Source organism: Emys orbicularis, chromosome 25 (genome assembly GCF_028017835.1).
Source record: "Emys orbicularis isolate rEmyOrb1 chromosome 25, rEmyOrb1.hap1, whole genome shotgun sequence".
Taxonomy (NCBI): domain Eukaryota; kingdom Metazoa; phylum Chordata; order Testudines; family Emydidae; genus Emys; species Emys orbicularis.
This window is the reverse complement of record NC_088707.1, coordinates 2,983,823-3,007,794: the sequence shown is the minus strand read 5'-3', so window position 1 is coordinate 3,007,794 and position 23,972 is coordinate 2,983,823. Positions and strand designations below refer to the sequence as shown.

At 54.4% G+C, this 23,972-nt stretch overlaps 1 protein-coding gene across 1 annotated transcript; it reads left to right on the top strand.

Annotated features, from left to right (window-relative positions):
• Positions 1 to 1,767: 1,767 nt before the first annotated feature.
• WIPF2 (WAS/WASL interacting protein family member 2) lies at positions 1,768 to 23,576 on the top strand. Its single transcript, XM_065422488.1, has 8 exons — positions 1,768 to 1,820; positions 16,357 to 16,483; positions 17,455 to 17,587; positions 18,037 to 18,156; positions 18,857 to 19,519; positions 20,716 to 20,925; positions 22,424 to 22,525; positions 23,339 to 23,576. Exons 2-8 carry the CDS (start codon positions 16,421 to 16,423, stop codon positions 23,377 to 23,379), a joined length of 1,332 nt encoding a protein of 443 aa, XP_065278560.1. The 5' UTR covers positions 1,768 to 1,820; positions 16,357 to 16,420; the 3' UTR covers positions 23,380 to 23,576.
• Positions 23,577 to 23,972: the final 396 nt, after the last annotated feature.

Here is a 23,972-nt window from a genome sequence, read left to right as displayed (position 1 = left end):
AAAGATGCACCGTGCAGTTTGGCGGAGGCTGGTTGGGTTCTGAGTCTATGATTCTCTGACTGCTCCAGAAGCACTGGGGTGGGAGGAAGACTTCGAAACAGAACTGGCAATAAAAGCGGCACTGTCTATTGAGGGGCGTGTCCAGCACCTGAATGATTGCAGCAGCGGGTCCGAGCCGCAGCGGGTCCGAGCCCCAGCCGGGCAGCAGAACCGCACGGCATTGGCGCTAGGCAAACGCAGCCTGCTGAGGCTCTAGACTCCAGGCCAGGCCAACCTGCCCCTTCTCATTCAGTTCCACTCATCACACCCCGTGGGGGAGACAAACGGGGCTCTGCGTGGCTTAGCCTTGGGGAAGAGTCTTTCAGGAGATGCCTTTGTAACCCACACACCTCCTGCCTGTGGTGTTCTGGCCCAGCTAGTGGCACCGACACCACTTAGAGAGAGATGAATGAGTCTGCTGTACAGCCAGTTGGCTTTTAGCTCATGTGGTAGAGGCTCATGCGCTAAGCTCCAGCCGTCACCAGTTCGATCCTGCCCGCTGACGACAGGGGGCCTGTTGGCGTTACACCTTTAAAGTCCAAGCTCCCTAACCCCCATCGACCCGAGTGCATCTCATGAGAGGGGAGGTTAACCTACGGGCTGGCCATGCTTAGGATTGGCCATCTCTGTAGTTCCCACAGTCTCTATCCTAAGCCCATCAACCTGGCCAGCTGGTGTGTGTATGAACCCTCTTGCAGATTTCCCAGGACAGCTACCTCAACAGCTCCCTCGTGCTGTGTGTGTGACTCCCCCCATGTGCCCTGGGCCCCAGCACACCCAGGAGCCAGGCCCCCCAGTTGTTCAAGGGGGGTGAAGCAATTTGGGGAATCCAATTAGTAGGAAGGCTGGGACCCCTGGGGCCGAGTTCCTGAGTGTGGGTTATCGGAGGGGGGCAGGTGCTGCGCAGAGAGGGGCATGGCCGTCACCCCAGCCAGCAGAGGGCCCCATGTGGTGCTCCTAGCTGACACCCTGCCCCCCGTAGGGTTGCCAGGGGGTCTTGGGGCATGAGGTTGGCATCTTGGTGCAGCATGATGATGTCATATGGTGGCGTGATGTCACTGAAACAATAAGTAGAGGCCTACTGGGGTGTGACATCATTTTGGCACAGCATGATGATGTCACGTCATGCTGTGATATGCCAGCACCCCAGGCTGAGGGCAGGTGGTGGCCTCAGCTCCCCAGGCCTGTGGACAGGCGGGTGCCGGGGTGCTCCAGGGTCTGGCAAAGCCAGGGCTGGGCCTCAGCAACCCACCCCCACTCACTGGTCCTAGGGGCCCTATGTGACCTTCCCTGAATGGTGGCGCAGGCCACACATCCTCAGTGACCTTCCCAATAGGGGCACATAGCAGCACTTCCGTGTGACCTTCCTAACATGGCCACAACGACGGGTTCTCTTGACCTTCCCAACATGGCAGCTGGCTGCTGTGTGACCGGGTGACCTCACTAATATGGCTGCACATTGTCTGGCAGGACATATGACCTTTTCAACATGGCCGTCGACTCGCTCCGCGATCTTTGCGTGGCCTTCCCGACATGGCCTCCCACACCAAGGTGCCTTGAATGACCTTCTCAACATGGCGTCTTCAACCCGTCCAGAGCGTTGCGCGTCCCGTCGCGCTAAGACCGGATGGAAGGGGGGGGCGTGTCCTCCGCCCATGCGCAGAGGGTTCCCCGGCCGCCATTTTGTTTGGCCGCCGCGGCTGGGGGCTGGGGAGGTTCGCTCATTTCCGGGTTGGCGGAGGCAGGAGGTCCCGGTGCGGAGCGAGCGGCGGCGGCTCCGGGTGAGGAGGGGCCCCTGGTGGGCGGGGTCCTGCGCCGCTGGGGGTTAACGGCCCCCAGCCCCCTCCCCCGCCGCTGGGGGGGGAGACCTGCCAGAGCCCACAGGGCACCTGGGGCATGCTGGGGGGCCCGGGGTCTGCGGGGGGCTGGGCCGGCAGGGACGGGGGGGCTGGGCCCTGGCGGGGGGCGGGGCGCTGGGCCGGCAGGGTGAGGTGGGGGGGCCCTGGGCCGGTGGGAAGAGGCCTGGGGGGGCCTGGGCCGGCGGGGGGCGGAGTGCTGGGCCCTGGGCCGGTGGGGAGACGTGCGGGTCTGGGGGTGGAGATCTGGGCAGGGAGCACTTGTAGCAAATGGGGGCGGCTCCGATTCCCTGCAGCCCAGTGGGGTCCCCCCCCTCTATTTCAGCCCTTGCTGGATTTTTCTGGCTCTTGTGAATTGCCCCAGGCTGGGGGGGGGGGGATGCTCTTGCGAGCTGTTCCAAGGCTCTATATTGCCCCGAGCTAAGAGCTACTCTGCTGCTGGTGCCTACGGGCCCTGAGCTCTGACCCAGCCGTGCACTGACAGAGACGGAGTCCGGGGCATGGATCCACCTGCCTAGCGCCCCCCCCCCATCTAAGGTGACTCGCCAAACCCCCAGACTCCCTGCATGAGGAAGATGGGATTTCCCTTTCCAGGGAGGGGCCAGTTCCGCTTGCCTGGGCAAGGTGCTTCTCTCTGAGCCCTTGCAGCACCGTAGTGTGTGGCATCCCTGCCCCTGTGGGACGCTGCTTGTGTAGCTGGTGTCGCACTAGTTGGGCAGGAGGCTGCGGCCATATCTGCATTGCCAAAGCACCTACCTCTCCTGACAAGCTGCTTGTGCTGCCGAATCTTAAATTGCACATTCTTCTCTGAGAAGAGACATCGAGTTCTTCCAAACTCCCCTTCCGTCTCCCAGTCATCCCCCACTCCTGAACGTGTGCACCTGCCAGTGGTCCCCCGGAGCCGTCTCCAACGTGTGGCCACTCTCCCAGAACAACTTGCAGGGATATGGACAGTCAGCCCAGGGGCAGAGGATTACCAATTCTTCATAGACTCTGGCGAGCATCTTGACCCAGGCGTTTATCCCTGCTCAGTCTGTGACCTGCCCAGCCGTCAGGCTTCTCAAAGCTAGGTGTATGTGCAGATGAGGAAGAGCAGACAAACAGATTGCCAGCAGCATACTTGAGAACTTGGCTTGCATGTGATGGGTTTGTTTCTGGTGCTGGATTTTAAAGAACAGGCTGCATGAGAACACCTCAGCATCATCTTAGCCTGGAACCTGGGGGAATCCGACAAGCCAGTCGCAGCCAGGGAGCTCTCCTCTGGGCCGTGTACAGAATGGCCCAACTGGTCAGGTGCATGATGGGGTTTCCCGCTTTCAGTTCTTGGCTGCAGTTAGAGGCAGGGTAACAGCTGGGGTGCACCAATTGTCTGATCTGATCTGGTAAATTGTGCATTGCTGTGGTTCTAACTGATCATGTGATAACCTGGCTCCTGCAAGGAAATGCTCAGTATTAATCCTTAATGTACCTCCCCCATTCCTGCTCTGCGAGCTCAGGGGCTTTGTGCTTCCATTGTAAATCTTTGGGGTTCCCAGTGCAAAGTCCTTGTTTTAGCCAAACAGATGAGAAGGCAGCTGATTATTTGTTGTTTTATCTTTCATGGCTTGAAAGAAGCTGGTGCCAGGCCAGTGTGCCATGGTAGAAGCACTGTCCTTTCCAACACCCTTGCTCTGCAGAATTAAGACGGCTTATTCCTGTCCTTTATTATTCTCCTGCTTTTCCAGGCTCGGGCTTCGCCTGCGCAGAGACTGTGACTCTTAGTCTGTTATAGGCATTTGTCTGTGTGGTATCCTGGTGCCCCCAGATGATCTTCAGGGCTCCAGAACTGGAGGAGGGACTATCAATGGGCTGCGGGTTGGGGGCTGGGTATGGGAAGAATATCTCTGCACAGCCTGAGTGTGTGCCAGGTGTCTTGGCATTGAATTGTCTCTTGTCGCTGCATTCTGTTGGCTTGCTCATCTACTGTCACCTGATTGATGGGCTCGCTTGGCTATTCAGCCCCAGCACAAGACTGTACAGGGAATGTCTTGTACTGGAAGAGCCAGGAAAACTGCATGTCAGGTTTGAGGTGCTCTGGCCAAATCGCATGTGGGAGCAGGGTCTGGAAGGGCAGGTCAGGTGTGAGAGGCAGCAGCAGAGCTGGGGGTGGGTAGCGCGGGACTGGATTAGGGAGGGATGCTGCGTCATCAGCAAGCAGCGTACTACAGGCAGCGTGGCCGGGAGGCTAAAGCACTAGACTGGGATTCAGGAGACCTGGGTTCTACTGCTAATTCTTCTTCTGGGTGACTGGGCAAGTCACTGCCCCTCTTTGTGCCTGTTTCCTCATCTAGCAAATGGGGTGAGGATACTGATCCGCTTTGTAAAGCGCTTGTGCTCTGCTGATGGCAAGTGCTGGATAGGAGCTAGGTGGTATTCCAGGTGCTCTGGGGCCTGTAGTGAGTATTTTCCAAACCGCGGCTTGAGCTAGCTTCCAAGTTGATGCATCTGGAGTGAATATCTCACACAAATCCATTTGCTATTAATAAGCTATGAATAATCCATCTCCGATTCAGTAGCTTTGAGGACCAAATTCATTTAGAGAGAGACAACGGCTGTTCAGGAGCCTTGGCAAGCCGTTATTTTAATGCCGCCCGATGGGATGTTATGGAAGCAGATGTGAATTGCATGTCGTGATCAGCGGATAAATGAATGCACAGCCCCTGGCACCTTGAGAGCACTTTGCAGGAGTTACCAACAGCTCCTTGCAGCCAGCTGGTATCTGCGTGGAAGTCATTCTTTGCTGAAATGCAGGCGTTGTACGTGGAGGGAGGCAAAGAGTGACGCTAAAGCGAGCTAGGACGGGGATGTTACAGCTTCTTCCTTGGGGTTGTGCAGGTGTCCTAGAATTGGGCTGTGCCGAGGACGGAAGCATCACAAGGGGGAGTCATTTAAAGGAACCACTGCAGAGAGCATATTTCTTGTGCTGCATGCGGGTGGGAACGTTTGGAAAGATGCCGTGAACCCCAATGGCTTTGTCTGAGAATGCCTTGGATTCTGCTCTGCCTGCTGTGGGCTGCTCCCAATCTCTTTGGTGGGGCCCGTGGCAGCCCTGCTAGAGAACGCCAGAGGCGCTCGGCGAAGTTGACTCCCCTTCACAGTAGCGCCTTGGCTGCTGCTGAAGGAGCCAATGCAGTTTCAGCGCAAGGTGTGAATTTGCCCGGTGTCATGCGGGAGAACTGATTTGAATGTGTTCTCTGAGTCAGACCCACCTGCAGAGAACGTCTCCTGTGGTGCTGGGCTGTCGCCTGCGTTAGTGTAGTGTGTTAGTGCCATGGCTTATTGTGGTTGTCACACCCCTGGGTAGTTCGGCACATCTGCTAGGCTTCTCGGCTCGCTCATGGAGAGTTTCTCGGAAACGTTGTCAGTTGGGCTCTCGCTGCAGTTACTGCTGTGTATGGAGTAGCTGTGATGCTGCAGATGTGCATTGCTGCTTAGGGCTCTGAAGGAGCCCAGGCCCCTCTGCATTGGGCCAGGAACTGCCCAGACTGGTCGCTTCCTGAACAAATACCAAGTGTTCGCATACGCTCGGCATGTGAGCCGCACCACACAGCCGGGAAGAGGGCAGGGCGTGCATCGGATCTGCACACAAATCGCCCCCTCTCTCCAGACATGATTTCTTTGCAGCTGGACCATTGCTCATCAAAGCCAGACAGGCTGGATTGATTTACTAGCTTCCCCTTTCACTGGATCCGTTTGACTTGTGTTCATAACTTGGTGCTAAATCAAGGCCCTACTTTGTTGTAGGCCATCAAGTAATGGCAGTGTGTGAATGTGTGAAGCCGCTCAGCAGCACACGCTCTCTGCTGCTCTGGCCGCAGGGTATTGGAGCCAGCAAAGAGAGTCGCTGCTCGGGAGTTCAACTTGTGATTGGATTTTCTGTTCTAACTGGATTGGGTCTTCATGTGTTCTCTTTGAAGTGAGGCGTGACAGTCCCCTGCATGCCAATGGAGAGCGGAGGGCGCCTGCTCCAAAGCCGGGCTCTCGCTTCCGGGCTCTCTTTGCTTACAAGCGATTCTGTCAGGGCTTTTGGTCCTCAAGTCTGTCTGACCTACTTACTTCTCGCTCTCTCAGAGGGCAAGACAGTCATTCCTCAAAATAAAAGTAGGCTTTTCACTGAGAAACAGACGTTGCCTGGGGGAAAATGGTCCCTAGTTAGACATCCCACAAAAGCAAACTGTCGTCTTTCCTCTCCTGGCTTCCCAGTAGCACTTACTGAATCAATTCCCTCTCAGTGCTGTGCGGCTCGCAGTGCTTCTGGGGCGCAGTCACCACACTTAGTACCGGAGCGTTTTACAAAGGTGAGTCAGTTTCATTGGCCCCCTTTTGCAGAAGGGGAAACTGAGGCTCTTAGCGGCCCAGGGTCACACAGACAGTGGTGGAACTGGGAATGTGATTTGGAGACACTCTGGATGTATGGTCAGGATGAGCGAGAGGCTGCCATTGTCCCTGACCAGCAGTCTTATCTTCTCACCTCCGATTAGCCCTACTCCTGTTTCTCCAGAGCCTGTCCTTGGACACCAGAGCAGCAGCTCCCTTGGAAATGCTTACAGCTCTGGGAGGCTATGACTTGTCTCGATGCATGAGGCAGACCAGGATTCCGCTCAATGTTCCAAGTGCAGAATCTTTCTTACTGGCGATGCGTGGCCAGAAGAGACCTGGGTGACTTTCGGGTCCCACTAGAAGCACTACAACGGCACAGCTGTAGTGCGGCAGCTGCACCACCATGGCACTGTAGCGTAGACACCACAGTATCGGGAGGGGCTTGTCCGTCACTGTAAGAAATCCAGGTGTTGTAGCTAGGTTGAGGGAAGAATTGGTCCATCGACCTAGTGGGGTCTACACACGGGCGTAGGTCGGCTTAATGACACCACACTGGGTGTGACATTTTTCACAGCCCTGAGCGATGTAGTAAGCCAACCTAACTGTAGTGTAGACCACCCCGGGGATGACTCTGCCAAGGGGTTGTTAGGAAAGCAGCTCTTGCAAATGGAAGTCGTTGGGAGGGTCAGCGTTTGGCGTGGCCCCTTTCCATTTAAACGGGAGTAAATGAGGTGACTTTGGAACTCCGGAGAAAGGGGAGAACTCTGAAAGTTGTCGGCCCCAGTGTAGGTGGGCGTAGTCCATGGAGTCGCGCTGGGTCTGACTGTGTCCCTGTGTGTTGATCCAGTCCTGGCCTGCTTAGGTGTTGTGACGTCCTTGCTGAATGGGACCTGCTTGGAGAGTGCTCCTGGAGTGTTTGGTTACACCCAGTGCTCGTCTGTGCTTCCACCCCAGAGATCCCTGCCAAGTCCGCCGAGACTCCACATGTGCCCTCGCTGCTGTGGTTTGGCTTAGTAACAGCTGAAATAACACCTAGGATCTGCAGCTCCCATTGACTTCCGGGGGTGTGGGCAACTCTGAAAGTCAGGCCTGGTTGGGGCCTAAATAGACACCTGAACTCTCCCCCCACCCCCAAGTTTGAACAGCTTAGCCATGGTCTGACACAAGAAACTGAGATCGGTCTCCCTTTGGCGCTGCTGAAATCCCGTTGGGCTGACGGGCACGTTGATCCCGCATCCTTGTGCCTACCTTGTGGGCAGCCTGCTCCCCAGCAGGACCTGGGGCAGTGAGACTCCGGGTGAGGCAATCCATACAGATGAGACTTAAAAATAAACGGTAAATCTTCCTGCTAACGCTATGGCGCCAGTGTCAGCCTGACGAGTTCTGCTCTGCACCGTATTGCAGCGGCACCAGTGATAGGCCTGCCAGCCTGGCGGCTCAGACCTGTCAGGCAGTACCTGATCCCAGTGCTTTCGCTGGGGTGGGCGTCCTGGATGGCCATTGGGCCCTGTTCTGAGTGTGCTGGCTACCCATGTCCAGTGGGCCAGGCTGTTACCACGCCACTGACTTCAGTCCCATCTCAGTTCTCCCTGTATCTGTCACGTAATTACTAGAGCAAATCTCGAAGCAAATGCTCTTCTTTCTCCGCTCCGATCTGGCTGTCGGAGCAAAGCGTGGTTTGGCACTAGCAGCCCAATGCGGCGCTGCCTGGGGAGCAGGGTGGAGGAAAATCCAATTTTTGATTTAAATTGGATTTTTTTGTTGAAATTATCTTTTAAAAAAATAAACCTGTTTAAAATCGGAATTTAATACAGACTATTTATTATACTATATATACTATCAATTTATTATCTCTTGAAACATTTCTCTAACAAATAACTCTGCTGTTGTGTCTGTAATTCCAGTTACCACCTTAGCGCAGCTTGATACGAATCATGACCAGAGTTAATTAGCTAGTCAGAAGCTGTGTATCATTCCCCACTTGGTAACATTTTACAGATTCTCAGTGAAGCTAGAGAATTGCTTAAATAAACGTGGCTAGTTATAGTGGCTCCTAGGCAGCAGAGCGATGTCCAGATCTCGTGTAAAGGCTCTAGTTAGTTGTAAATCAACATGTGTAACTGGTTAGATCAACCAATTAGAATGTGCTTTTGTTTAGAAAATAACTGAAGTCCCAGTGGAAAAGTCGAGTTAAATCAGTCAGTGATTTAAATCAGTCCACCGGGCTGGGTACTGAGCTCTAGTCCTGGCAGGTTGGAGTGTCAGGTTCACCCCCTGTGTTGACACAAGACCTTCCTTATACTTACTCAGCCCTTGCAAAACACATACAGCCCCTGCAACTGGAGCTGTTGTGGTGAAGGCCCTAAGTCCTGCTCCTTCAACTCCTGTTGCCTTCAGTGGGAGCCTTGCCTGAGTAAGGACTGCAAAATTGTCTTAATCTAGTGGTCCCTGGTTATGCGCAGTGGGCTATGGCTAAGACGTGGTATTAATAAAATGATTTGGGGATCCACGTGGACTATCCACCACGCCTGGTAGGCAGATGCTTCCATTTTACATCTTTCCCAGAGTGCATAGGTAGTGCTGGGGATAGCAGAATGCTTTGCAGGCTGGATTGCAGAGAGCGATGTTGCAGTCATGCCATTGGCAGTAGAATTGCATATTTATGCTATAAAGCACCCATATGGCTCTTCCAGCATAAAATTGGGCCCATGTATAATGCTTTCGTGTCTTCAGAACTGTACAAACATTGAGCATTTGTATAAATGGCCCACTATCACTCGCAAGCACTGAATAGATGGGCATTGCTCTTGTAAATTTGCTCCTAATTGCTCGTGAACTGCAGAACTGGTTAGAAGCAGCAGCGTTTTTAGGCACTTTGCTGTATGTTTTTTTTAAACCTGACTGCATCTCTTCTCTCTGTGAGGTCATTCTGGCTTTGGCTTAGCTCGGGGTGACCAGACTCTCCTGGTGGAATTCCATTAAACGGTTCCCACATTGTTACAGCAGGGACTGGCCATCTGTCGGAGCTACGCAAAATGACTTGCACTGCAGGCCTGTTCCTTGCCCTGCATAGTCTGGATTATAAATCGGTTCATCTCTGCTTGGCCTATGCCTAGGGAAACCCTGCGAATACTTGGCTGTGTCCCTGGGCCCGGGAGTCTGCTTTCGCTAGATTGCATGGATGGACGAGAGGCCTAACTCTCCCCACGCTGAAAGAGAAGAATGCAAGGGACTGTGGTGGCCAGTGCTGCCTCCCAAGGCAGTGCTCAGAGATCCCAGCCTGTGAAAGAATCCCTCCTAGAAAGTGGAGGGGGCAGAGAGGCAGGCAAACCAGCATGTCCAGTCCCTTGTGACCTACAGGGAAAAAACCACAGGTTAGCAAAAGGAACGAGTTAAAGGCCAGGGAGTTCCTGGAACCAGAAGGGCTGTGAGGGTATCTTTGAAGGGTGCTCCACAGACGGACAGCTGGTCCGTGAATAAGTGAGGATGGGTGGGAATGACTCAAACTGCGGAGGACATAGAACTCATGGGAATAAGGAAGAGCAGTCTGGACAAGCCTGAGCCCGAGTGTCTACACTGGAACTTCAAAGCCCTGCAGCCCGAGTCAGCTGAGATGGACCAGCCCTGGTGTGTTGTTACAGTGTGGACATACGCAGAGGGGGAGTCGGGAGAAGACACTGGCTGGGACTGGCCCTCGTGGGGCCAAGGAAGTGGCCACCAGCTAGGGCGCGAGAGGCGAAGTTCCCTGCAGCACCACGTCCAGGCATGAGGGGGTGCCCTAGAGGTGAAGATGCTCTTACAGACCGTTGGCACCTTTGGAAAAGGCTGTCAGCCTAGCCAGTAGCGTCTCCTCTGTTCCTGCATTGCTCAGTGCTGAATCTAATTTCATTAGACAGTCTCCTTGCCTAGTAGATTCTGTTGTTGCACCTAAATTCTGCTCTGAGACAATTCTCCAGTTCTCCTGTCCTATATGAGATGAACTAAACAATAGCCCTTTTTTCTTTTCAATGGTGAGAGTTTAATTTATTCGAAACATACAAGCAGCTATTTGAGCTCTTAGTGGAGGGGGATGTTAGATCATCGGCAGTCGCTAAAGAAATGTCATTTTTATTTGAACTATAAGCTACTAACTTCAATCAAACATAAGGCGCTGGGGTCCTTTTTCCTCTTGCAGCATATTGTTTGGGCGGAGGTGTGGGTCGTGCAGTTGAATGCATCCTCCTTTCCCCTCCCCAAATGCCTTTATGGGGTCACATTCGAAAGCCTCAGAAAGCCCTCGATTCTGCCTCCATTTCCTGTTGTCGGCCAAACGATCAGTAGAGGATTTTAAAAAATAAAATGTAGATAAGAAAAGTTCTCTTGTTAGTTTCCGTCACATGCATCCCCATCCCTCTCTGCACCTCAGGGGTTGTTCTGTGGAATGGGGGGAGGGAAGCCCCTAAGCTTTTATAGGAGGGGTGTTTCCTGCCTGCCCGATCGCTGTTTCCTTTGCTTCAGTTTGATGTGATGACAGGATTCCTTGATCCTGCTGACATGTTGCCTTTGCCAAATGAAGAAAATTAAGATTTCTGGAAAGCTGTTAACGGATGGCCCAACATGGCAGCCCTCCAAAGGAGCGAAGCGGGGCCGTGCTCCAGTGAGGACCCTGGAATTTGGCCATGTGGCATCAGAAATGTATTTGTTCCAGGTTTGTTAAAAATGCACCGTCAGTGCCCGTGGGTGGTTGTTAATTCATGATGAGTGTCTGAGTCCTGCAAACTGAAGCAGGTATGTCTGTCTGCACTCCGAGGTGGGCCATGTGTCTGAGAGGCTCTGAATTGAGATGGCAGCTTGGTCTCTTAAAACATTTATGATACATTTTTAAAAGCCTGACTGACCCTAAATTCTGAGATGTTTTGCAGAGTAAATTAGTTATGTAGCAACCTCAGTGCTCATTGGAAACAGAGACTCGGGAATGTTGCACTTCAGGGTTGGGTCGGGAATATTGAGTCCAGGATCTGGAATACTTTCGAGAGGCAGAAGAAGGAAAGTATGGAAGTGCTCTAATCTTGCGCATAGTCCAAAAGCTACTGTAGCTACATCCGGCAATCAGTCCACCATCAGAAAGGTTGGAAATTCCACTCTGATCTGCAGTTCAAAGCCACTGCCCTCCCTGAGGATGAAATGTTTGCTTCATCTTGGTTTGCAAATGCAAACTAGCTGTAGAAGCATTGTCACTATAAAATATAAATCTGGCACGGTACCCAAATCCCTTTGAAAGGTGAGGAAACGTGCTTGTGACCTGTGAAAGGCACTGCTGCATCTCCAGTGAAAAGTCATGAGTGGATCATAAAGGATCAATACTGAATTCTGTAGAAAACAAGTTATTTCCCTTTACAGCACATCTGGAGTTCACAAATGTCTAGAAAATTTAGACTACTTCCAGCATGGGTTTGATCTGTGTAGATTTTCCAAGGCTAAGCACAGTTGGTCACTAAAATCCAATGGGCTTTTGAGCATGAAGTTTGGTTTAGTTATTCTTTAAAAGGGTGGGGGAAAGGACTTGTTCTCACGCCCTATAGAAGTGCTTGCAAACAGACCACTTCTGAGTTGGGTTTATTGGGCAGATGAACTAGTGGGTGGGACACAAGCTGAGTTCTGAATGGCTACTACAAAGGAGACCTGCTTGCCTTGGCATCCAGAAAACACTTGCCTCCTTCTGAGCTCTAGGTTTTGTTGGTGGCAACTGAAGAAACTGGGAAGAAGATGCTTCCTTTATTTTTGTGTATAAAAGACCAATTAAATGGCAAATGTCTTTTTTCCCCCCTCTGGTTTATCCAAAGAGCCTGTCTGTGTTCTGTGCTTTAGTCTGTTCGGTGCCGTTTGCATGCTGCCCTGCTTTGGGTCTTTCAAATCGCTTCCACCACAAACCAGAGGCTAAACCGCCAGAGCGTATGAAACCCTTAAACGTTGAGATCAGTTTCCCGGTAAGAATCCTGGTTAATAAAGGACAAAGCAAAAGAAATGCTGGGAATCAGCTGTCTAAACTGCATTGTGTCAGAAGGGCGCATTTTCCATAAGGCATAGACTTAATGTTAAGGGGCTGTAAACATTGCTGTGAGAAACCCTTTTTTTATCAGCTGTCTTGACTATCTTCATGAACATAACAAAAGATGTTTTGTTTTTTGTTTTGTTTTTTTTTAATAAAGATTCCAAGATCTTACGTCAGCATTCCTTCTCAGAGTTTTCGCCTTGTTTCTCTTGGTATAAGGTAACATGCTCCAATAGGGGCTGTTTTTTGAGCTCAGTTGAATTCAGGGGCTCTTAATTTTAAAACTGACCTTTGCTGAGGTGTTTGCAGTGTTGTTGTAGCCATGTTGGTTGCAGGATATTAGAGAGACCTTTCCCAGACCCGAGGACGTGTGCTGTGTAGCTCGAAAGCTTCTCTCTCCCACCAACAGAAGCTGGGCCAATAAGAGATATTACCTCACCCACCTTGCCAAGTAGTTAATCCATAATGTGCATTAGGCCACACTTTAAAATGAAGTGACCTGTTCATTAGAAATCTAGCTCCCTTTTCTCTCCGAGCTGCTTTAGCTTAGACTCTTTCTGCTTTTTTCTTCTAGGACAGAACCCTTATTTGAATGCCTGTTTCAGTAGCCTGGCACGTGCAATGTAAAGCATTCAGGGATTCAAGTGCATCCATAAGAACTGTGTGTGAATCTTTCCCCAACCAACCCCACAGTCACTCAGGTTAATTCTGTTCCACTGAACGATTGCACGTCAGGCTGATGAGGGTTGAGTAATGATCCCAGAGGCACAGTGAGGTCCCAGGGGTTTGAAGCAGGAGTGCCCTGATTCTATCCTGGATTTGCCAGTGACTTGCTTTGTGACCTTGAACAAGTCCTGTACTCCGTTTCTGTGGAATGGTGGTAGCAGCTCTTTGTCTAGGGGGCCCATTGCAGTCGTGTCCACTTCCGTAGCATCTGAGCACGGCTCGTCCTCGCACGGCTGGGCAGGATGGGTGTGTGCAACGTCCAAGATCTATGGGAAGTGTTGTTGTGTAAGTAGAGGACTAGATAGCAACACCTTCCTTTGCATGGACTGCAATGGGGATTCCATACTTGTAGCAAGCTGCTGAACTTGGATTTCCGCTCAGCTGAGAACTCCTCTCTAATCATCTGACTGTTCCTACAGGCCACACGTCAAGAGGATGGGGAGCAGTTCTTCAGGGCTTTGATCTTTTTAAAGAGGAAGTTGGGTGCTAGGCACGGCTTTCAAATACCTCAGACTGAATCATAAATCTCTTTACCTGGCACGCGTTTCCCAGCTGTTACTGCTAGCTAATTACCCCCAAGCTATTTTCGTCTTCTCCTCTGAGCTATGAAATCACAGTACTGGCCTTGTGACATCACAGTCACTTCTGTGGCAACAGGCCGTGCGAACGTCAACACGAAAGCATGAGTTCATCGCAGGAAGGATGGGAGCACACGTGATGCTGCTCAGGGAGCGAGCTCCTAGTCAGACACACCGACGGCAGTGAAGGCAGCGCAGACAAACCCCAGCCAAGTATGTGACGTTCTTTCTCTTACCGAGAAATTTGTTCTCTTTCAGGTCTGTTCTTGTGTGAGTTCCCATCTGAGTGGATGTGATGTCTTACTCCGATTCGCTTGCCTCCTCCATTGTTGTGAGGACAAGGTGGGTGAGGTAGTGTCTTATTGGACCAACTTCTGTTGGTGAAAGAGACAAGCTTATGAGCTTACATGGAGCTGGGATTAGTGTCTGGAAAGTGGTGGGACGAGTAATAGCTCTAGATGAGGTCTAGATTTTATTGAAAAGCAGGACCTCGTCCCGAACAGAGCTGGTGTCTGGAAGGGCGCTCGGGTAGCTGGATTGCGGCTCTCGCTCGGTGTGCCGTGTTCAAACAAGGAGCCTGGTTATTTAAAGAGACGCTTCTAGCTGAATGTTTTTCATAGTAATGTTTCAAGTGCCACTTAATATCACTGTAATTGAAAGACTTAGAGAGGAAAAATATTTGTCGCTCTATCTTCTTTGGTTTAGTTATGTATTTAACAGCAGTTTGTGTAGGGGCAGTTTCACTCTTTCCCGCTGTTGGTATGGATCTTTCACACAGCAGGAAGAGAGGGAAATGTTTAGAGAAGTGGTTGTAAAACCACAAATATTGGCATGTGGGCTTTAGGGCAGGGAAAGTCCTTTACATTATTTTGAACTCTGGTGTTTGAAATTGACTCTCTTTCAGCCTGCTGGTGTCCCTTTAAACTAGGCAGTACATGTAAATGGTGAGCCTAGAACCCCCCTAATTTGCTCTGATGGTTTTGGGAGGAAGGGGTACTGTGGGAATGACGGGATTCTGTGAATTAGTGTGAAAGGAAATAAACACAGCTTAAAAAAACCTGCTTTGATAACATCACAAAATGTACATGATTTATGTAGACAATACGGGTTGCCTCACTAGTAAATTGTTCTATAGTTTATCTTGTAGGAATAATGAAGTCTTATTACAAGCCCTCATTGCAGCATCTGTGGCTCACTTCCCACCTCTCAAAGGTTGGCCAGGGTTTATTTTCTGCATTATAAAGTTGTGGACTGGCACCGTCTTGCTGTGTCGTGTAACTGCCTGTTACACTCCCTGCTTCGCTTCTGCTGGGATCTGGGCAAGGGGTCTGAAATCTACATGCTTTAAAACCTCAAAGCAAAATATTGAATTATCAGGTGTTAACGCAACGTGCTTTGAATATGGGGTGGTCTCTGCCTAGGAGTACTCGGGTGTCTTTCTCCATTGGTTCTGCTGTGTAAAGTTTTCATCCTCTCTCGATTTTTGCCTGGAGCACACGTAACTCCTGCTTTGACAAGTGAGTCCTGGCATTCGTCACATTCCAATCCCATTAGTCGCTGCTGTTTGAGAGTTTGAATTTTGTAATTTCATGTTGTCAGACTAATGGCTCTGACAGGTATCGGTGTCTTGCAGTCACCTGGTGATTCACCATCTTGTGCCTTTATCTACTTCCTCCACGGAAATGTTTCATTTGTGACAGTGCCTGGCTTGGGCAGGCTGGTAATACCCAGCTTGTACAAAGGCCCAACAGCAGCTGGTTGTCGCTGTGCTGGGGAAGCTAGAACTCAGAGACGCTATTAGGAGATTTCTGTATGAACCGTTCAGACAGTGAAATACGCTCCCGTCGGGTGCTTTGGAGTCACTGTTAGACACTGGGCCAGATTTTCAGGTGTTCAGCTGGCCCTTCGCGTTGGCGCTTGTGTGGGATCTGGCCGTTAATGCTTCCTTCTCAGGGATGGTTCAGGAAGAAGAGATTCTACGCTGCTGTGACCCGGGGGTGCTGACTCCAGGTCTCTTCCATCTCAAATGGTTCTGGATGATGATTTACACGAGAAAAGATATAGATACATTTATGGCTTGTGGCTCCCGGCTGGGAATTCTACAGCGTTAGCTCTTGATTTATGCTGATGAGCTGTAGATGTCATGGGCCCATTAAATCCCCCGTAAGCAGCCTCCTGCTGTGGAGGAAGTGGTGTAGATTGATGGGGTGTAGGATCAAGGTAGCTGGTTTGTTCTTTTCTCAAGTGAGATGATTGGGTTAAAAATGAATTGAATTCTGGATGCTTTGCAGCTCTCGCCAGTCACATGCTTCCTGGGCAAGGGCTGATCCTTCCTTGCTAGGAACCGAAAAGCGGGTCCAGATACAGGGCCTGGGGGATAGTAGCTGCCGCTGGGCTGCTCTTCCAGATGTGATTGAACTAGTTGCCTCTTAAGGAATTTTGCCACCGATCTCGCCCCTTAAGCTGGCTGGGAGGCGGCGCTCGAACTCACCGGTATTGGTCTCCTGAAGCCAAGTCTGCGGAGAAGTCTCTGTGCGGCACTGGGGCTGCTGGCGGACGTCTGTGTGGTGCTGTATCGTAAAGCTCCGTGCTCAGGGTCTGCCTGCGGTTGGATCCCAGGATGCTATGTCGTTGTGGACTCTCAGAAGGGCAGGGCTGCTGGCGTGGGGTGTTCCGGACGGTGTGGCCCACCCCTTGCCCTGGCACTCGCAGGGTTGTGTTGCTGAAACGGCCTGCAGGTCCCTGACTCGTTCTGTCTGAATTACAGGTGTATGAGGGACCAAACGCTCCGCGGACACTAAGCAGACTGAGCCAGCCAGGAGTGGGAAAGGATGCCGATACCTCCTCCCCCTCCACCGCCTCCTGGCCCCCCTCCACTGCCAACCTTGCATCAGGTGAGGCCCCGCTCACCCCCTCTCTCTGGGGCTAGTGGCTGCTCTGCCCTTCCACTTCCCTTCTCCTAGGGTGGCTCATCTACCTGGGGTGCTTTCTTCACAGCTGCGTTTTCTCTGGATACGCCAGTCTACCCTGGTGCATTGCTGGAGGTGTTGGCGGCAGCTTGGACTGGACTCCAGAGACTGTGTGTAACTGTGGATAAGTCACCTGACTCCTGCCCTCAGTTTCCCTGGCTGTGTGGTGGGGATGCTGAGTGCTGGAGACGTGTTTATGAATTAAGTGATCCGGCACTGTGTGGTTACTCCCCGTTGCGATGTCCCCTCAGGGCTCAGCTGCGCGGCACGACAGATCTCCTGGCGTGAGGCAGGCGCCGCTCAGCAGGGAAAGCCAGGAGCGTTTGGGGGCAGCGGGGAGGTGGAGCCGGTCAGAAGCAGGGGATGAGACGAGGGAACGGGGGAAGTGAAGTCGCTGGTGGGCTAACGATTGCCATCACCTGTCAGTTGGGAGTGGCGCTGCCTCCACCAAAGCCAACTGGAGCGGGGCAGCAGGGGGTGTGCTGGGGAGGGCTGAGATCCTGTGATGTGTGTGCTGCTGCCCCCTTCCCTCCCAAGCAGCCCCAGAGGGAGAGCGAAGAATCTCAGGTGTGGTTGTTAAGCCCTTTGCCCCAGCGGAGATGGGGACACTTCCGTCCGGGCAAGGGGGAGAGGACTGTAGCGACGCTCCTCTTGGCGGGTGCAGGAGGAACCTGCCGGGTAGCTGCTTTAGAACTCGGCATGTGCCTGGGTTTGGTCGGGCGCGATGCTCCAGCTGGAAGGGAGGGAGTGGAGCAGAGCTGCCTCCTGGCGGAAAGGACGGTGCAGTGGTGCCGGGGCTGCAGGGAGGGTTGGTTTGTAATCAGACTCCCAGCGAGCCCGTCTGTACGAGCAGGGCAGTGACTTGTTTCTCTCCGTCACATCCCTCTTGTCTCCAGGCAAACCCCGAGCTCCCGAAGCTGAGCCGAGATGAGCAGCGCGGTAGAGGAGCCCTGCTCCAAGATATCTGCAAAGGGCCCAGGCTGAGAAAGGTGGCGCAGGTCAATGACCGGAGCGCTCCAGTCCTGGAGAGTGAGTGTCCTGGCATTTGGGTCCAAACCACCGGGCGGTGCCACTTAGCCCCAGAGCCCCCTGGCCCCCTCGAGCTGCGATTCCAGCCCCTCCCTTAGGTGCTCCTTCATGGGACACTGCGGCAGCCCCATGGCTGCTCCACACTGGCCGAGTTGGTTTCTCCCCACACCTTCCCTTCGAAGCTTTTGATGCCCCATACTCCTAGGCCTACAGTCCTCGTTCTGTGAACACGCACTCGCTCCTGAGCCAAGGCACCGTTCAGTCAGTGGTCCCGGAGCTCCACGGGGAGAGCAGAGCTGCCAGTGCCCCGCATACACGCCTGGTGCTGCGTAATCTCTGAGGCACCTGACCTGGACCCGGGATGCTTCAAATCGAAGCCGCAAGAAGGCAAGGGGACCCTCGGGAGGGAGGCTGCGTTAGGGGCTGAGTTTGGACCCCTCTCGTTTCAGAACCCAAGGGAGGAGGTGGTGGTGGCTCCGGCTCCAGCTCCGCCGCGCTCCAGCCCAAAGGCGGCCTCTTCCAAGGGGGTGTCCCTAAGCTCAGACCCGTAGGAGCGAAGGACAACTCAGGTACCCAGGAAGTAACTCGCTGCCATTGCTTACCGGTCACCAGCGTTTAGCCGGGTCGCAGGTCTGAAATGCTGCTGGGGTGCGGGGCGCATCGCAGCATGTTGCAGTGCGCCAGTCCCTCTGTCGCCTGGCTGCCCATCGCAGCAGCTGCCCTCGCTTACGCAGGTTAATTGAAATGGGACAAGATGGAGGCTTGATTTGAAGATGCAGGATACGATTTCCCCACCCCCACCCTGCCCTCGCTAGGCTCTGGCACCTGATCTGGTCTCAGAAGGGCCAGGCGATAGTCCCAGTTTTTACACCCATCCTGTCTGGGACTTTGGGCAAGCCAGTGCGTCCCTCTGTGCCTCAGTTTCCCCATCGGTCCCATTAAGGATCGTTTATTTCCCGGGGTGGGGTGAGGCTTCTCGTGCTTCAGGAGTGGCCCTAGGTGCACGAAGTGTTAACAGAAGAATGTTACTTGGCCTTTCTTCTGTGCGTAACCCTGGCCTTCAGAAGCTGCTTGGGACGGGAGCCGTCGGCTCCCTCCAGAGATCCCTGCGCTTGCCATTCCCCCGTCCTGGCGCTCTGGTGAGCCAAGCGCACTGGCTGCAGTGTGTCCCTTCACCCCAAGCTGAGCCCAGCAATCTCCCTTAACTCCAGGCCTGGCTGGGACCCTTTCCCTCCCTTGGCAAGTAACCCAGCTTTCTCTCCGTCGCAGACAGCTCCTCCAGCAAGCAATCGCTGCAGGTTCCTGGCTCCAGATCAGCAGCCCCGAGGCCCCCGGTGCCCGTGACCAACAGCCGACCTCACGATGACTCCGACAACACCCGGTCTTCCCCCCCCGAGCTTCCCCGGATGCAGAGACCCTCCTTGCCTGACCTTTCCCGGCCCAACAGCGCCAGCAGTACCGGCATGAAACACAGCTCGTCTGCCCCTCCGCCCCCGCCTCCAGGCCGCCGAGCCAACGCGCCCCCGGCACCCCCTCCGATGCATGGCAGCAAAGCGCCTTCCTACAACCGGGAGAAGCCGTTACCGCCGACTCCAGGACAGCGGCTCCCCGCGAGCCGGGATGGCCCCCCAGCACCGCCCCCCATCAAGCCTCCCCCTTCCCCAGTGAATGTCCGAACGGGGCCAAGTTCTCAGAACCAGTCTCTAGCTCCCCCTCCGCCCCCCTATCGGCAGCCCCCCGGCGTTCACAACGGCCCTTCCAGCCCCACCAACGAGCTGGCCCCAGAGCTGCCCCAGAGACACAACTCTTTGCATAGGAAGACCCCGGGCCCCGTGAGGGGCATGGCCCCTCCTCCACCCTCTTCGGCCTCCCCGTCACTCCAGAGTCATCGACCCCCTCCGCCGGCCCGAGACCCTCCGAGCAGGGGAGCAGGTAAGAGCCCCCCCAGCGCGCCCGGAGCTAGCATGGCCCTCAGGCAGCCACGGCTCCTGATGGTTTGCAGTGGTGTAGCCGCGTGGCTCCCAGGGTGTGAGGAGAGACAAGGGGGGGTGTAAGGGGCGTTGGTTTGTCAGGCTCACCGATGTGTGTCTGATCCCGAGGGGGTTCGGCCTGCTCCTGGAACTCGTCCCTTGCTTTAGAGCCCTCGTTTGCAGGAGCTGCCTGGGAGACAGTCAGAGCTTCAGGGTCTGACGTCGGCCTTTCCGAGCACGACTTAAGGCAACATCTCTTCAGGCTCTTTGCGTTGTCTCTCGGATGCCCTCGACTTCCCCCTCGCACTTGGCCCCGCGGCCGTGCGAGCGTCCGCCCCTGGAGTCGGGAAAGCACGGCACTAGTATTTTATCATCCTCTTCGACTGCACAGTCCTGGGCTGCACCACAAGGCTGCAGTTCTGCCGCGGATAGTTGCCAGCTCCGACCCCGTCTGGTCCTAGAGTCCCTCGGTTGAGTCACAGCTCCGGAGCTGGCGCATTATCCTGTGGAATTAGGAACATGAGCTGAAAATGTCTCGTTGGGGCGCTAACCAGCAGACTGGCTCTAGTAGATACTTACCGAGCCCTGATCCTGGTGCACTTGAGCCTGGCATCTCGGCCTGGACTGGAGTCTCAGCTGGCGGGTGGGGGTGGGGTGGACCCCTGAAAATACTGGCTTTAAAAATGGTCCAGAGCCTGACAGGTGATCTGCGGGCTGGGATTTTGAAATGGTAACAAACAGTCGTGAACGTGGGCTCCCCTGCCGGCTGGAGGAGGGTTAGGCCTGGTGTTCTGTGTCCCCCTCTGGCTGCCCATTGGAGAGCTGGGCAGTACCCTCCAAGCGGTGGGATACCCCTCCGTGCCCCATTGCTGGAGGATGACTCACTAGAGAGCGCTGTGGGAGGCACAGTCCTGCCCAGGCTGGGCGGATGGACAAGGGTGTCTCCCCGGCCCGGTCAGGAACACGTGTCCCTGGCCTGTGTTTGCTGGAAGCTGGGAGTGGGCGACGGGCTGGATCACTCGATGGCTGTGCTGGTCTGTTCATTCCCTCTGAGCACCTGGTGTCGTCCGCTATCAGAGACCGACAGCTGGGCTAGCTGGGCCATCGGTCTGACCGTTCCTATGTCCTTATCTGTGCTGATCAGGGTTTCTATTGCAGCCCCCCCACCCCCGCCCCCGCTGATGCGGAATGGTGGCCGTGACGCTCCCCCGCCCCCGCCCCCCTACAGAATGCATGGGTCATCGGAGCCTCTGAGTCGAGGGAAACCTCCGCCCCCACCTACCAGGACACCGGCTGGGCCGCCCCCTCCACCTCCGCCAGTGCGAAATGGGCACCGAGATTCCATCGCCACTGTGAGATCTTTCTTGGGTGAGTAGATGTTAGACCCCGGCTAGAGCCTGCTTGGGCAATGAGTCCAGATTCCGAACGGCCCTCTACGGACGCTGCGTTGGTGGGTTGGGGAGGTGCATGGAAAACTGCTGCTGTTGTAGGTCCTACGTAAACAAGGTGTGAGCCACTCCCTGCTGACGCTGCAGCAGTTCAGGAATCTTCGTGGGTGGGCATACGACTCTCCGGCAGCTCGAGCTCCTGGGTCTGTCTCTGGTACAGTGCCTCTGCTGCGGCTGGCTCTTGGGAGCAGAGCGCAGTGCTCCCTGCCCTTAACAGCCAGGTGCTTTCTTCCAAAGGGTGTTATTGCAGGGCTGACCTCGCCCTCCCACTCCTCCGGGGTGGAGCCCTGCTATTTCTGTCCACCTCCCTTAGTTCAGAGGGGAATTCTGTCTCCCCCGCGCGCCTCTTTCCCCCCCCCCCCCCCCCCCCCCGGCATTCATTGCCTCATGTCTCTCTAGCCCCTAGCAGCCTGGCTTATGATACCATGTGGTGGTGTAATTCTAGCTCCTTCAGAGACAAGGGAGGATAACATGGATGAATGTCAGGGTCTTGTAAAGGCGTTAGGGGGTGGCGGGAAGCCCTGTGTTCCCTGGCCGTGGTGTCTGTGCTGGCTAGAGGGGTGGGAAACCTTCAGGAATCACTGGGCTTAACTATTGAATGAAAACCTGCCGGCCTTGGGCAGTGCCAGGCATGAGCCATGCTGGGGCTGGGCAAACTCCCTGTGTGTCGCTCTGGTACCGGATTGCATCAAGGCTGGAGGGATCAGGTTCTGGATTCACCCCCTGGCTTGATGTCATGGGCCCCACTCAGAAAATCTAACCATCCTCGACTGGAACTTGAGCCTCGGGAACCATCTGGCTCCTGTCTGAATCTGGCCCAGGCCCCCTGGGAACAGAGTGTGAGGAGGGAGCGTGTTCCCGTTGACAGGTACTGAGGCCTGATTTCCACTCGTGCAGCGCTCCCTAATGCTTGCAGAGCGGCTTTGCAGCTAGCGCAGTGAATGGAGGGCCCCCGTCAATGGGATCGTGTCTCTAACTGCGTGATTAACACCCGCTGATCATGTTCCAGGTGGAAATTCAGCCCTGCGTATGGAGCCGCCATTCTTTGTCAGCCAGTGGCTTGCAGTATGGCACGGGGAGAAATGGGAACTTATGGGGGAGGGAAAAATTTTCCTCTGGTTCATTTATATTGACTTGCTTAGCCTATTCTGTTCGACTCCGCTCCCCCTGTGAAGCATGGAGCATGACCAGGGCAGGGTATTTCCACCCCCAGCTGCACACACACGCACGGCCGGATCTCCAACATGCCCAGCAGCTCCAGCGGGTGGGGAGAGACTTTCCGTGCTCCCCCTAGCAGCAGAGCGCTTCTGCGGCACTGGCTCTGATCGGGAGCGCTGAGAACTCGGGGTGCAAGTTGACCATTTCCATTTCCTCTCTTAAGCTGCCTTAGTTAGTTCACCCTTTTCCCTTCTTCCCAGATGACTTTGAGTCCAAATATTCCTTTCATCCCGTCGAAGACTTTCCAGCTCCCGAGGAGTATAAACACTTCCAGAGAACTTACCCCAGCAAAACGAACCGAGGTAGGTGAACGACCTAGCCAACGCGTCTTGCCGCTAAAATATCTGCGCCTGGTTGGTGGAGGATGCCCCAGCGCCTGCTCCACTAAGCCACCTGGGCGGCATGTATCGCTTCAGAGTGGGAGGGCTAAAGCGAGTGCTGAGCATTGCTTTCCACCAGCTGTCTGCGCAGCGAGCTCTGGGATTTACCTTTCTAGGCTTCTCCGAGCCCGTGCGACGGGTCTCTGCCCTGGCCTATTCACGCCTGGGGTCTAACCCCAAAGGTGCCTTGCTTAAGCTCTTGGCCTGTGGCAATATTGTCCCTTCTAATAGCGCCCCCCCAGAGACCTGCCTCCGTCAGAGCAGAGCTTCCAGGGCTCCGGCCTCCCCACCTGAGCACCCTGGGAGCCTGCTGCTGACAGGCACTGGCTGGAGATGCAGTCCTGATCCCACCCGCTCCAGCAAATCCCTGGGCCTCCCGCTGGGCTCCTCCATGGCTCGTTCGGGGGAGGGCAGGTCTTTGCATCCCCTGGGTGGTGGGGCCTGCACAGGCCCCAGTGGAAGCTGGAGCCCCCAGGGGCAGTGCTGGAGCTGGGATGATAACGAGCCCGTACGCCAGTGATGGCTGGGTCTGTGGTCGCTGGACACGGATCCCAGGCTCCGGGAATTCCCAGGCACCTGGGGGAAGTGGCCCATGAGCGCACAGACGCGGCAGGCGTCCGGGGAACGATACTTGAAACGGCAGCTGGTGAGGAGACCTTTGAACTGAGTGACTTGGCCAGAAAACTTTTGGGCATCCTGCTGCAGCCTAACTAACCCGGCTTCCTTGCCTTGCAGCGACCCGGGGGGCTCCACCGCTGCCTCCCATCCCCAGGTGAAGTCCAGCTGCATTGCCTGGTTGTTCCTTGGCGAGGAGACGGACCTTCTCTCCTTTCCTTGAACGGACTTCCCCCCCCTGCCCCTAGGAACCTGCATGAGAAGCTCCCAGTGTCTCGTTTTGTTTTTCCAATGGTGCAAGGAACAAACAAACCCGGATGAATCCCCTCTCACCTCCATCTATGCATTTCATACCTGGACTTACCTGGGTGAGTCCCTTCCTCCACTTTATAGCTGCAGATCCGCGGGCCGCGCCGGAAAGAGGCTTCCTGCGCCACCCTGCAGATCTGTGCAAAAAGACTCTCCTGGTCCACAAAGTTAATATAACGTAGGACGAACTCCAAGCCAAGCAAGCCAGCGTGTGATGGCTTTGGGGCCAGAAACCAGCGTGGTGTGGCCAGTACCCCCGGTGCTCCGTGCTAGGGCAGGGGTGAGAGGCATGTGGGGTGGGGGGTCAGACTTGGAGAAGGGAGGGCAGGGAAAGGGGTGAGTTTTTAAAAAGTGAAATGTCTAGAACACTATTGGCTGTGAACACTATGTACTGATCAGTTCAGCTAAAGCAACAAGGTGCAGGAAGAGTTTCAACCAACGTGGT

What these genes read in the sequence shown, in the direction of transcription:
- WIPF2 (XM_065422488.1), top strand. Translation starts at nt 16,421, where the DNA reads ATGCCGATACCTCCTCCCCCTCCACCGCCTCCTGGCCCCCCTCCACTG. An exon ending in CACTGCCAACCTTGCATCAG is followed by an intron (nt 16,484 to 17,454) that starts GTGAGGCCCCGC and finishes TCTTGTCTCCAG; the next exon opens with GCAAACCCCGAGCTCCCGAA. An exon ending in CACTGTGAGATCTTTCTTGG is followed by an intron (nt 20,926 to 22,423) that starts GTGAGTAGATGT and finishes CCTTCTTCCCAG; the next exon opens with ATGACTTTGAGTCCAAATAT.